Source organism: Dendroctonus ponderosae, unplaced genomic scaffold, assembly GCF_020466585.1.
Source record: "Dendroctonus ponderosae isolate FM_Combo_2020 unplaced genomic scaffold, Dpon_F_20191213v2 Dpon_F_20191213_3, whole genome shotgun sequence".
In the NCBI taxonomy this organism is placed as follows: Eukaryota; Metazoa; Arthropoda; class Insecta; order Coleoptera; family Curculionidae; genus Dendroctonus; species Dendroctonus ponderosae.
The window spans coordinates 8053291-8068673 of NW_026018508.1; the positions used below are offsets into that span (position 1 = coordinate 8053291).

Consider the following 15383-nt stretch of genomic DNA (forward strand, 5'->3'; position numbering starts at 1 on the left):
CGTATTGGTATGTCTAAAAATATATAGGGCTATATAAAAAAAAGACTGTCAAATTTTGACATTTTCGTGTTCTATATTTTTATTTTAAATTCAGATTTAAAAAATTTGAGTAACTTTCGCCGAATCAAAGACGTATATGTGTAATATAGTGTGTATATAATCACACTATTGTCACATCTTCAGTGTGTACACACCCGCTTCTTTCCGTTCTAACAACTTTTGTGTTGGTCACTTTTACAATTTTTTTAAAATAACCGATTTAGGGGGTGTCAACTTTAACGCGGGGGATTCCGAGAGAAGGCTGGAATTTTGTCGATTGTTATTAAATGTACCAAATGCCGAACGACGAATTTTGTGGAGTGATGAGTCAAACCTTTCCAACCAAGTTTATTGCAATAGTAACGGTAGGATAACAACACAGGGCGTAAAGACGAAACGACGCCGAAAAAACGCTAATTTGAAGAAAGCCGCGTAAATCTATTTTAAAGAAGTCAATTTAGTCCAAACGAATCTTGTAGTGTCAGTTAATCAACTCTAGACCATTAGAAAAATCTTACATATGCAATCCGTTAAAAACTGTTGACGACAATGATGACGATCAAGCGCTAGTGGAGTTTGTGCTCCAGTGGCTGCGTGCAATGAGCTTCCAATTCACTGAGAAAAGTGCATTTCTAGGGCAGGAGATTATGTGGAAAGACATGTTTTCGTAATTAGGGTAACACGAAGCAATAAATTAAAAAATCATTCAGTCCCGTTTATATTTGATACACCCTCGTATATACCACATACGACTTAGAATAAATGAGTTCCTTTTCGATGCACACTCACTGACACACCCTGTATAGAACCGGGAATTATACAGGTACTTAACGCTGCACTGTTAATTAATTTGAAATAGAAACAGGTATGTATATTGCGATATACATTTGAAAAGAGCATTAAATAACCTGTGTATAATGGCGTATAAATAACCCGCGTGTTTATGTGAAAAACATATACTTGTCATAACTTTACTTACACATTATATTTTTGGCGTAGATCGAAAATGTGAAAAATTAAATAAGAAAAGCTACGCTTGTACAGTGCAATGAGATTTACTACCTATACTAGAAAATGATGTTTCATCTACTAAACTTTGTTGTAATCCAGTAGACCCATCAATTAGATAATTAATCACAAATAAGTTCAATTGTTTATCCAAAGCGTTCCATTAAGATGGCGGAGCCAAAACCTTTTTGACATTCTAAAATTACTATTGGAGACTGCAAATATTATTTTATATGTAAAAATTCCGAAAAAGGCTACTGAAAAACTACTCAATTCGTATCTCAACGTAGTATATTTAAGAGAAAATTTGACGGTTTTGCTTGTATCCTACCGTGCCGACCTTAGTGGGACACCCCATAGTTTACTTCTAGGAGTTTGAATTCCGACGTAACTAAGCTTAACAACATTGTTTAGTAGATTTATGAAGCACACATAAACGCGAGTTGCAACTTACATGTTCCTTTAGACGATCCAACATCTTCTTAATATTTTCATCTCTCTGAATCGACGCAATTTTCAGTTTTTCCTCAATAGCCATACGCACTTCGTCGGCTTGCACTTCCAAAGAGTGTCGCGTCTTTTCGACATTCTCAATGTGGTCCTAAATCGACTAAATAATGCGGAACTCTGTCTAGATATGATTTCGCATATTTACCTTCAATTTTGTTTTCAAGTCGGTTATATAAGCTTCTCGTTTTTCGGTGACAGTGCCCATCTTTTGTTCTAGGGCTTGTCTAGTAGCAGTGATGAATTGGCTTGTTTGTTCATCTTTCTTGCGACTGGCTTCTTCAATTTTTTGCATTTTGGCTGATAAAGCGGCCATCTTATTTGATTCCAGTTGCTGAAAGAAAAAAGTATCCGCAAATTCGTGAAACGAAATTCAAAGTAGGTCACAGTTTTACAAATTATTGTTATTATTGCCAAGGGCTATCCACCTGTAACTATCTGTTAATGACAAAAAACATCATTGCCGCTGTGCCTTTTCATCAAAAAATTGCAGAAGAGAACTTTTTTGATATCAAAAATTTTCGTAATTTGAAGCAAAGATCGTAATTTTTCTTTTTGAATGCTTAAGTGTTCCAATATGCTACCAATTAAACATGAAACCATTTCAAAATAATGCTTAATAACAAAGATGAAATTCGATTTTCAACTGTTAACATCTTCTAAAAATTTTCGAAAACAAATTTTCAATATTTTTCTCGTACTTCCTAAGGGGGCCTCTATCATCCCTTAAAAGGAATGACAATTTTGAATCACCCTGTATACAAGTAAATGATTTAAGGTAAGGAGTCAAAAAAACCTGTTTCCTTTTTTTGCGCGTCTTAAAATGCGCCATAGTTATAGTGAAGTGATATGACGATAACATAGCGACTTTTTTCTACGTTATTTGGTAGTTAATGTTGCATAATGTTATTCTGACGAACAGAAGTTAAAATCGCTTGCAAATACATCATTACAATCACCTTGCAAGGTGGAAAAAACAATTTTGTTGATCATGCCTGTCTGCATCTGTGAGTTTTTCAACCCAAAGAACAGGCGTAAGTTTAAAGGTAATCAGCTGAAATTGATGTGAGAATTCTGCTTTTGCAGTATCAAAAACACTAATCTTTGGTTTTGAAATAAAGTTAGCTTCGAAGCAGCTAAAAATGAACTCTTTCTGGGATACACCCACCTACCGCGCAGCATTGTAAGACGCATTCCTAACTTTAAGAAATCGAAACAGTTACTTATAACTATCGAGATACAAAAAGGTCTTTTCAAAAGTGCAGATTTCTGAAAAAACTTGTCTCTCTGAAAGGGTGGAGGTATTTGTCATAATTTAGTCAGAAAAATCGCCTCAATCACTCAAAGACCGATATCAGTTTTCGTGCAGCTGCTATAGAAATAGGAGTTTTCAGTCAAAAGTCTCCAAAATCCTCCCGACTCACACTGTATATGTCAGCTGTTATTGGGCGCAAATTAACCTTGATCAAATTAATCCTCGATTAAAAACTATAAAAATATTAGTATAAAACGGAATGGGAAGGAATGCAGATGATATTTTTTCAATTGCTTCTTGTTGTTCTATTGGAACATAGTATAACTGTCAGTATTTTGTTTTAGCATATTTCCTATATTATTTTCCACAATCCAAGTCAATTTTGAACCACCCAGCATATGTGTTTCGAGGCATATGTATTTCGAGCATCGTGATTTCCCCACTATAATTCGAGGGGAGAATTCAGCCTGAAATATTAATATAAAAATAAATACCTGTCTGCGTTCCTCAGCAGCCTTCAATTTGTCTTCGATGTCCTGCACCGAAACGAAATTCCTAGGGGACATCTTCTTTTTTGGAGGGTCTGCTTTTACGTCCGGTTCCCCAAGTATTACCTCGTAACGGACTCCGCCTCGAGTTTTTTCTTGACATCTTACTTCGGTAGCTATAAAAATATAAAAAATTGAATTACATTGAATTCAAGAGAAAACCAAAACTAATGTTATACTGGGAGGATTATTTTCTTCGCATAAATGATGCAAGAATTACAGTTATTGTTTAGACAGGCAATTTCTGCGCAAATCGAAAGCCAAAAGCGGTTTCGAACGACTAAAACAAGAAGCATCTGAACCTATTACTAAATAATGTAATAAATTAATTTAATGGTCATATGATGCTAAAATGACGTCATCGAAATTCGGGCGCCCTTCCGTCTGGAAAACGTCGCCACGGCGTCGTTTGGGGGTACTTTTTCAAGGCGTCACGAAGCCAAACCCGACGTCGCCAGTTCCGCAACTTTGGCCCTGAATTTGATCGATATTTACCTTTGCTGGTAAAGCCTTTACCTATTTATAAAATCGAAATAGAGCCAGTTTTCCTGTCTATTCTTACCAAAGTGACTAATATTAAAAGTGCATTAGCAGTAGTTGAGCGTTTTCACCTCTAATTAGCATTTTATTTCATGTTCATGCTGCTTATCCTGATCCAACAAGACTGTAAAAATGGAAAATGTTATTAATTAGAAACTTGTACTGTATTGATTTTTTTATTTTTGGTGAAAAACGACTCACTTTTATAATACGGAATAATTATTATTAGTAGATATTTAATACTGCGCACATTTAATATATTAAGTAAACGGTTGCAAATAAACGTATGCCTTAAGTAACAATTTTCTAGTTCTGAACGATATTCGAAACAGTGAAAACGGCAATTTTCCGGAAAGAAAGTAATTGCTTTGCATGTATAATACAAAATTTCCTCCACCCAAGAGAGTTTTACTAATGTTTTACAATTTTTTATGTATCCTGTATAATCTAGGTAAATTTTTTGCTTTTATCATCAAATGATAAAGTGATTATTTGATTCATGATTGGCAAAAATTGTAAGTATGCAACGATTTCTACTGTACAGGCTTATTTATTTATTTTAAATTTGTTATTTTGAAGAATAGAAGGATGCTTTTTATACCAAAATGTAAGAAACCCTAATAACAAAAGTATAATACAGACTACGTCCAGAAACTCGTACAAGATCATACATATACGTTTTTCAATGGAACACCCTGTACATTATTACAAGATTCAGATTCTACAACAAATTCGGAGCAGATTTAACATAATCAATTGTATATTTAAGTTCGACTGTTTCCGACCTAGAAAAATCGACTTTTTCCTGAAACTTATCAGGGTTATTAAGAAAAATTATTTCTTGAAATTATTGGAGTAGTTAGTTCTTCCACATGTTCCCCATTTTCTTAAATACATGTTCTATAGATTGGCCGTTGTTTCTCTATTGCAGTTAAAACGATTCCCTGATTTCTGCCATTTAAAAGTTTTCTCTCTGGTTAGTATTTCCCTAATCCTCTTCACCATGCGGATCGCCAGCGAACAAGTCAGACTTCACTATTTTAAATAATTTTCTTTCTTTCCATGCTTTGTAACGAGTGATAAATTATATTTCAAAATTCATTGTTGGTGAATAGAAATAAGGAAACATTAACCACAGAAATAAAAATATTAATCAATCAGTTTACGTTTACAGAACGAGTCTATAGCATATGTATTCAAGAAAATGGGGGATGTGTTTAAATAATATCTAAAAGTTCAATTTGTTTTTATTTAGATTTGAAGAATGAAGTGAACTCCGCAAATACAAGTACAAGTAAATTTTTCTCTTTTTCTTTTGAAATGAATCATGAGTTTCAAGAAATACTCAATGTTTAGATGTTTATAGATTGGAAAGAGTTGAAGGTTCATTATAGGGAGTCTGCTCAGAATTTAAAGTCAAATCCGAATTTTCCATAATATGCAGGGTGCTCCCCAAAAAAACATAAATTTGATCTTATTCAGGTATCTGGGCGACCATGTATTCTATTTTTAGTATTCGTAAAAAAATCAGTTTTCCTACAGTCTTGTATAAAAATGACCTCAATCTTTTAAGTAACAAAAGCGGTTTATTTGCAACATAGAGTGTGGCATTTTGCCATTAAGATCGCGAGTGCCAAATCTGGGTGAATGGTGTAAAACTTCAAACAACTTCTTATACGCATTGCAGATCATGGGACGTGCCTCAACATAGTCAAATAGCGTATACAGGTTGAATCAAGCAGGAATTTAACCACGTATTCTACCGTTAATCAAACTACATTTTGAAAAGTATCCCAGTAGATTGCTATCAACGAACTGAGTAACGATATGAAATCATTACATTAATGCGACCTAGATTTTTCTCTTAGAATAGAAAGTAGACCGTATTTTCAATAAACGTGAGTTTTGTCTTCTGCTTGAAATAGACATCCTGTGGCAAAGAAAATTACTTTGGCAAAAATTAGGCCTAAGCGCCTGCACCGTCTGTGCGAATCAAACTATTTTGCACAAAAACACAAACGTTGGGGTGTTGCCAAAACTCAATCAATAATCCTGCCGTATTATTAGAGTCAACAAGACCATATTCCATATGGTCTAACCCAAACTAGCTATAGCACACTTGTATTAGCGGAATTAACAAATATAAAGCTTGATATGTGCACACCTACAAACTATCTAATAAGTATAATGAAAATGGTAACCGGCTGTTTACTTCTTCATTTTGTGCAAATTCAGTGCATTACTCGCTTGAATAAAACGACATTCGACATTTGCAACATTTGACTAAGAATGTTCCCAATATTATGATCTAGTGAATTTTATTTGAGTTATATTCAACTCTAAATCGCAGGAATTGCAATGTATATTTTTATTGAAACCCCTCAATAAATAATTAAACGACGTTAACGCAATTAAAAACGACTTTTTGAAATGTAATTAAGAACAAGCAAGCGTGACAATAAATACGCACAACACACACATCTACAATTAACAAAGCTTAAATAAGGAAAAATAAATTAACAACATTTTTTCAAAACGCGTTGATGCTGTAACACTACCTACATCAAATAATAACAGGTCGCCCTTAACAAATACTTACTAACAAATTGTACCCTCTTGGGTTGGTAAGTTCGAGGTTTCGTTTTCACCTTTGTAATTGGAATATTCCTTCTGTTAACTGAAAAATTAGAGGCACACTGAAATATATTTTGAGCTGATTCCGAATGAAACTGATGAACAAGCAATACTTCACAATTCCAAATAGAAATATTACTTATTGCAGGATAACATTTACCGTAAGACTTATGTGTAAGTTATATGTTATATTTTTAAATTTGTATGTTTAAAATGTAAAGTCAAATAACCTTTTAAAATAAATGTATTTCCGAATGTTTCAAATTTGTTCTGAAAAGGTTATTAATTCATTCTTAAAATTAGTAAAGAATTATTCTCACTAATCCAATATGACGGTCTGCAAGTCAATGTATGTACGGGTAATTGCAAAATACAAGATTTTCACGGGAGGATTGAGCGTTTCACCTAGAGACGTGCACATTTTTAACTTCGAGACGTACTATGCATATACAAAAGGTTTTAAGTTGAAAGGAAAGAAGAAATAAGTACTTTACAAAGCATTACCCTAAAAAATGAAACCATTTTTATCCAATAACCAAGGACATCTGAACCATCGTATCCATCACAATAAACCATAAAAAACATTCTTCGCACATAACAAATAACAACCCCACAAGGCCTTTCAACAAATCTTCAACAGTCTTATGAAACCCAAATGAAAATCGTACAAAATATATAAGGAAACAAGATGACACACTAAAACTTGAAATGAACAGACTCAATCAAGATACTCTAGCAAGCTACAAACAACATAAATAGTTAGGAGTCCGCCAAGACACAAAAAAAGATAAGGATAAAATTATAGAGAACGATAAAGAAACTCACACGACTCAAAAAGCCCAACTATTACAATAACTAACCAAAACAAAGATTTTTTTTTTAGAACCAAGACAAAGCCACATTTACTCCTATCGGAGTAATTTTAAAACATCTGCTGGCTTTGGGAAAAAATGTAACATTATCAAAATGTGACAAAATACATAAAATAAAAAAATACATACATAAATAAAACACAGAGAAACTGATAAAGAGAAATATTCAGCAATAAAAAAAACGGTTTTCCAGGAAGTGACTAAACCAATAATATAACAATCCATAAGCCCTAGCACACCAAAATATACGATAAACCCACTTTTAGGAGACAAATTATTAGCGACCGTCTAAAGAAAGGTAAAAGCAACAACCTGGAAAAGTCGCATCATCACACGAACACATTATTAGACGCAATTATCAGCCAGTCCGACAAACTAAAACTTACACCTAATGGAACAAACCAACTTATACTTTTCAAACTTAAAGAATCATTAGAACAGAGACAACAAAGGGCGTGAAAATGTTTCAGTTACTAACATATAGAAATCAAGTACGAGAACAACAGCAGACATTTACAAATTCATTTGTGAACTAGTACCTGACTATTGTCACAATAGTCACCAAAATATGGAAGACAAATTGGAAAATGTTGAGGCAGTTTTGCTTATCACGCCACGTGTCGACCAAATCTACATATTACATTGTTTAGCAATTACCTAACTTAATCATAAAACTTTATTTTAATTATTGTAATTTGCCACTGGAAGAACCGGTAATAGCAGAAGAAGAATTTTTTTAAGAATAAATATTAGTTGTAGTCAATTCCAAGTAACATATATTTTTCATGTTTTAACAAAATATTCAAATGTATTATTTACATTTTTGATATCCTACTTATTATTGTCAAATATAAAAAAAAACTGAAATAAAACGAACAGTCCATAGTTTCCAAATAGACTTGCTCTTTATTTGTGGCTGCTATTGGACGCAGCAGGGTCCTGGTCAATACATAATTTAATATCAATTTCCTGTGCGGCAGTGGGGGCTTGAAAGCCCCTCTCATATTGCCGACATTCGCCAATTACGTCAATTTTCTTTTTTCATTCATTTTCATTTCATTGATTTTCGATAGACTGGTGCTATGCGTGAAATTTTTGGACTCCCACCACTTTAAGCCAGTTAGAAAAATAGTTAATACAACATCTTCAATAAATATGAAACATTTATAAGAGTTCATTTCTGTGTTTCAAATTATCACTCCAGAAGTGTACAACGCACACAAGAGGGTTCAATGATTGTTCATAGGTGTGAAAAATTCATAGTTCATGCTCGTTCTTAATTCCCCTTTCGAACCAAAATTCAACGGTATGTTTGAATGTATATGTATTCAACGTATTCAATGTATTCAAGTATAATGTACGTTTCTATTTTTCTTCAAGAAATTTAGTAATCAAGTAATACTCCTTTCAGAAGTTTATTAAAAAAATCTGATTAAGCTTGTATACGATTGGATAGTTTTATATGACTTCTTTAATTTATTAATCTGTAAACTAAGGACTATTGAGAAAAGTTAAAAACTAAGGACTATTGAGAAAAGTTAAAAACTATTGGCCCTTAAATAATGAAAGGTGATCTTATCATTATCAGGACTTAATTTGAATGTATCGGTATTGCTGGTTTGACTAGCAATTTCTTAATTCTCTGAGAATTTCACTTTTTATATACAAGGTGCGAACTTTAACTTGCTTAAATTCGGTAACACGTCAACATTTTAATGTATTATTTTCCAAAAATTTACAAACGAGATGGAAAATATGACCCTTCAGGTTCTCACTAATCTAAAATCACCCTCAACATGGCTTTTTCAAATGCAACCCCCCGGCTTGAGACCCAAAACATAAATTTTGCATTTAATTTATTTTCAACGCTACAATTGTTCAAAATGTGTGTTGCTTAACTTTGGAATTGAAACCATGCTTTTCAGATGTTAAAACAATTTTAATTCTTGCGGTAATTTAGTGAAAATGTCTTATTTAACTGAATCCGTAAAAAAAATTAAGTTTTTGAAGAAAAAGTGAAAGTTTTTAAAGAAGTGGAATTTTTACTGCTTACTTTGCTCTGGAATATAATCCAGTCGCTCCAGCCCGTCAATTAACTGTAGATATTAATCTTAATCAGGAAACAGTTTAAATAAATACGTAATATGAGGAAAAAAATTCCATATAAAATGCAAGCTACTTGAAGATCAAGAGCTACTTGAAGATGATCCAGATTGACACTACGACCTTAAATGGACACGTAAATCGTCAACAATATCGTTATTGGGCTAAAGAGAACGCGTGAACCGGATAATAACAATTGTAGATACATTTTACTTGGAAGGCACTTCGTATGGCGCATTTTCTCCAAGACCAACTAGTGCCAGTTCGAAGTCATTTATTTCCAAAACCCAAACAATTTTTCTTAGATGAATGGGAAGGAGTGACGCTATTGCGGGCCAATAAGACCTCCAGATATTGCAACATATAAGGGACGAAACCTACCACAGACATGGAGGCTGCCAACAAGCAAATTGTAGACATTTTGACCCTCAAACGTACTAAAAACTGAACCTTGATCAGTACGACGGATTCCTCATTCTACCAGCTTTCCAATGGGGAATCACCAGTCATAGGGTTGTATTAAAAAAACATTGAAGGTGGTTTCTGCTTCCCCGAAGGCCTATGTTTTTCCTCTTGCTCGCAAAATGTAGATAAATGTATTAAAAAGGTTGAATCGTCTTGGGAATTTTTAGAAAAGTTATTCACTTCTCCCATGGATTACCTATACCACTAATGTGGATTCGAATTTACTTTGCTAGATGTATTTAAGTGTCGTAACTTTTTATTATTTCATCCAACTTTTTCTGAAAATTAACGGGGAAAAGTAGGGCCTCTTTGCTACAAATGTACGACAGTATTAAATTCAGAAGCGGGTAATTTATTTTGAAACAACCTCTTGGGGTGAAATTAAATTACCTCGTCGACGTAGCAAACTTGGATTAAATTTTCTTATGCGGAAACTACCTGACTTTAAATTCCAGTTCATTTGCTCTTGAACTTATTTATTAGAGTGATTTATATGAAAGCAAGCAAATAAAAAGAACAAACCGGCTTTCAAAGGATTGTAAACATTGAAAATATTTATTAATGCTAAGAATTATCACTATCAGGCCGGCAGTCAAGGTTCAACTGAAAATTGGAATTAAAAAAAAAGTTGAAAAATGGCAATCGAAACTTTTTTAGCTCTTATTTGAGATAAAGTCATATGGCAATGAGAAATTTCAGTCGCCAATAAAAATTAGGGAATCTAAAAACCACCAGTTCCCTGTAGACATTCGGAAGTTCTTGTCTTTCATAGTTCTTAAAAACCAGATATCAGATTAAACTGTTACAGTTTGTTGCACAACAAACAAATTTGGCTGTTTCTCACAACAGAAGAATAATTGCAAAACCTGATTTTTTAACAGAAATGGAAGAAATCCATAAAAGCTGCAAGGCCCTCATCAAAATCTCCGACTAAACATTTAATTAAAATATTAAGTTATCAAAACTTTTCCCTGTCATCCTTATTAACAGCACATGGACTTGCCGTATTGATCTTCATATAAGAGCAAGAATCGTATTTTAAAATGTATTATAATCATAACAAATGAATTTCAAAAGTTTGAATTCATGACTTAGTCACGGTTCATGACTTAGTTCATAGGGTGACACTCTATGAAACTAACAACGGTACAATTAATAATAATTTAAAATGATTTTTTTATTCAAATCTTTTAAATTCGAATATGACAGAAACAATTAGTATAGCAAATGCTTACAAAAAAACTCCTAATGATACACAAGTCTTTAAAAAAACGTCATTAGATAAACCAGCTTGTGAAGACAATTTTTTTCACCTTCAACTAAAAAAAGATCCTCCATGTCGATATTGATAAACCAAACATTTTTTTCCAAACAAGCTACGAAATGAATATTGAGACTTCGACTTGTTGAACCTACACAGAAAAGCAGCTACCTTCAAGAATAAACTATTTTATTCTCAAAAATTGGTCATTATATCGATATCCAAATACCGTCTCGCCTTTTTGTGAGTTTAATTCCACTTATTTAAAGTGTAAAAAAGATGGCTGTACTGTGCCGTAGCCAGGCACAATAAAGTAGTCAACATTGTTTTATGGGTCCAAATATTCCATTATACTTACTGTTAGATAAAAAAATTTCAAATAATTTGAAAAGTTATAAAAAAGGGTTTTCAAGCAGCTATGTTTAAAATCTTCTTTTTTCACTATTTTTGTGTGTTTCGAGAGATCTTATTCTGGATTCTGGGTCAACCTGAATAATATTGAAATATGTGCTTTTATATTAAATATACTAAAAGTAATTTACAAATATGTAATGAGCATAAAATAATAAATGATGGCATTTCCAGTGCAGTATTTTAATTCTTTCAAGATTTATTAATTTAATGAGAGCGCTCTCTAAAAGTGATGGACAGATTTAAATATGAAGTAATTGTTAAAAATTATTACTTTGAAAATGTTATATGAATAAACCATTGTTTAATTTTAATTCGGTACTCAAAATCCAAACTAAAACGGACGATAAAATAGCTTAGTGCGTAGCATATAAAGTGTGTAACATATTCATCTAAATCGTGGAAAATTACATTGTTGAATCCCAAGTGACTAACATACTAAATGTTGGCGTGTGGCGCCAATAACATAATAACCTGGAGGGATGAATAATCGCAGTTCTAGGGTTTGAGGGCGACGAATAGGTGGCGACGTCTGGCGACTAGCCAGACTGGGAAATTCCAGCTTAGCGGAAATAAAAATAGTCGGGTCATTAAACCAGAAATCGAGAATTTTTCTATCATTTTTGCTTCTAAGGCGAATTAGTGTTAAAATAATTTTATTAAAAATATCCCTTAGACAGTCCAACATTACACACAAAATACTAATTTCGTGACATAAATATAAACTAATAGTAAGTCTGAATAATAACGTAAATACATTAGAAAAAGATGAAGAAACGGCCGTAATTGAAGTAGACGGCTGTTTTAGACAAATAGGTTTTCAGGCCCTTTTATTGCTGCCTTGGAACATTATTCGCTGTTGCTGGGATGCTAACGCTGCAGCGTTACAAGAGGAAAGGGTCTGAAAATGGGGGCTGAGAACGGGAGGGGCCGAGAGAAAAGCCACCCACACAGCTACAATGGAATTCAACATTCCTCAAATGCCGCAGATGCAAGGAGCAGCAACAAGGGTTAATCAAGGCATTTCCCATTTGCAGAATCCGTTAGCCGTGCATATACTTTAACAAATATTTAGATTTGTGTTGAAAAATTTTAAAGAGTAGAGTTACTGAATTTTGCACTTGAGCTATTTCAGGTTCTGGAATAGAGTGCCTCCCATATTGCAGATCGTTCTACATGTAATTAATATGTTCAATACGCGTACGTTGCAATTAATATCTAAAAGACGAAAAATGTTGCCAGAGCTTGTAGCATTCAAATCCATAAAACAAGGATTATTCCCACAAACTCGTCGGCATGGCCCGTTATATTTAAAGATTATTTCCCTGCGGCTTTTTGTCTATACTTGGGGTAACGTTTCCGTCAAGTAAGTTTCTGAAAAGGAGACCTAAAGCCTAAAGAAGATCGATCGAAGGGCGTATAAAGTTGCAAGACATCAGTTCGATGAGGAAAAGTGACACCCTAACCGATCTTGATCCCTTAAAACTTGAAAGTTTTCTCTTTCATATGATTCGGGAAATACTTTTCAGGTATTCGCGCGTCAAAGTTGATCGTATTGGTATTGGGGGACCCAAAGGTGCCCTTTTGACATGATATTCAAACGTGTTGCAAATGGATGGTAACCTAAAGAGTGTTTAGTTTTTTTCCCATAATTACAAATTACTTTACCATACTGGGTAAAAAGCATTATCAGTTAAAGTAGATTATTAATTAATATCGTTTATATAGACTTGCCCTAGTATGGAGTCCCATCCAAAACCGTAAATACCAATGAATCAAAATAGAAAGTCAGCGTGATTTGCACATAACATGCTGCGATAGCTCTTTGCGAAAAACATCATTATTCTATTTCTATGGCGCTTGAATTATTGTGCATTTTCCTTTCGGTTTACCATACTGGGTATTTTTAGCAGGCCCCTGGATTTATTGACCCACTGCATGGTCGGATATTCGGCTTATTCATGGTATTAGTAGATATCAGTCAAGAAGGACCAGCAGGTAAGCAGGTAACTAAATATGTTAACAGCAATTTTATTGAACACTACTTTAAATACCTACAAATTCCAACGTCGGTGATATGAAGTAAATAGTAAGGAGTAACAATTCGGTTCAAATCAAGCAAAATTTGTGAAGTATTCCTTGTCGAAATCAATTTCACCATACATACATATGTGTTGATTACAGTATTAAACTGATAGAATTAAATTATATCCTATAGTCCAAAAACATGCCGCAAATACATACCAGTCGCAATGGTCGAGGGTAAAGGTGCTCTGCACGTATGGCAGAAACACTGCATTACCGATTCCCTCACGAGTCCAATCAACATCTTGGATATCGCTTTTTAGTCGGAACAATATAAAACAAGCAAAAACCGGCTGCTTTGAATGCAGATAATAGAAGATGTTACTTTAACCCTTAACTGATTTTTAGCCCATCTACGGGAGTGGAAGCAGTTGAACCAAGTTTTTTTTTGCTTAATTGCCGTTGGGGTGCAGGTTTTCGCGTCAAGTGTTCAATTCAAACTGTAAACCGGTGCTTCAGGCGTCGCGTGTGACGTCGAATCGGCGTCGAAACACTTTTTCGCGCAGATATCTTAAATCGAACAAATCTACCCCAACACACAGTGTGCCTTATACGTCAATGGCATGCGTCGTGAACTGCGAACGGATCTGAATTTAAAGACAATATACACGGTGTTTCATAAATATACTGACAAACGTGTAGAGGTGGTAGAGGCAATTGATTCAAGCAGTTGTTGCTTTATAAATTTATATATATAAATAATCTTTATTCCTATAGAAAAAGGCTATCGACCCAATCGGTCTTTCTGCCCTTGAGTAGTACATGTGTCTTAGCCTAGCTTTTCTAAAATTAAGTCCTATTCCTAACACTGGTATAACCTAATCCGTGATAAAAAAATCCTGGCCCACAAAACAAACATGTCTTAGTCGTTAGTTCAGTTGCGTTTGTAGGTGTTCTAGTAAAGTATCTTTGGGGTACGAAAACGGGAATGTTTTGCCTGTCTTGTTAGGCAAAGGGGAGCAGCTCTAGCAGTATGGTCCAGTTGTTAGGGTTGTTTGTCCATTTTGTCTGTAAGTGTATAAGTCTTTCCGAAATTTTTGTCATGTTTGTGCGTTCGTATAGTAGTTGGTTGGAAAGGTTGTGCAGGGGGTTTTGGGGGTGTCTTATTCGTGTTATTAGTCTTAGTACAATCTGTTCTGTTGTTTGTACGTATCGTTTTGTCCTTTCTGTTCTGTTGGCCATGAGTATATGCCCGTAGTCCAAGAGGGGTCTGCAGATCGCTTTGTATATTTTTGTCGCGGTATTGGTACTAATTCCTTTGTCTTTGTATGTTAGTGATCGAAAGTGTTTTGTTCTTTTTATCGTTTCTGTTCTGATGTTTCGTGTGTGTTTAGTGAATTTGAGTTGGTGGACGATTGTTATCCCAAGGTACCTTACGTTTTTCGGTTGCGTCGTTTGGGCGTCTGCAGTTATTGTAAGGGAGTCAGGGTTGAGTCTGTGGTTCGTGAGCAGAAGTTGGTTTTTTGTCGCGTTTGGCGTTAGTCTCCATTTATAAAACCATGTCATTGAGTTGTTTGTTAGTGTTTGGAGTCTTTCAGTCGCTTTTTCAGTAGTTTTGTAGTGTACAATAAGTGCCGTGTCGTCAGCGTATTGTAATATGTATGCCGTTCTGTCGATTTGATTTTTGTCTGGTAAGTTGTAATTGTATATGTCAT

The 15383-nt window shown here is 34.2% G+C and overlaps 1 protein-coding gene across 6 annotated transcripts in view; it reads right to left on the reverse strand.

Moving 5' to 3' along the window:
- LOC109539958 (stress response protein NST1) overlaps positions 1 to 15383 on the reverse strand; it is a 33814-nt gene that overhangs the window by 4561 nt on the left and 13870 nt on the right. For 2 of the 6 annotated variants that reach the window (XM_019908038.2, XM_019908039.2), the window contains exons 3-6: positions 6497 to 6574; positions 3304 to 3473; positions 1703 to 1888; positions 1502 to 1648 (exon numbers count right to left, since the gene is read on the reverse strand). In XM_019908038.2, the coding sequence (XP_019763597.1) occupies positions 1502 to 1648; positions 1703 to 1888; positions 3304 to 3473; positions 6497 to 6574 (581 nt within the window). Of the gene's footprint in view, positions 1 to 1501; positions 1649 to 1702; positions 1889 to 3303; positions 3474 to 6496; positions 6575 to 13887; positions 14156 to 15383 lie in introns of those variants that run through there. The other 4 variants (XM_019908041.2, XM_019908042.2, XM_019908043.2 and 1 more) reach the window with 3 other exon arrangements.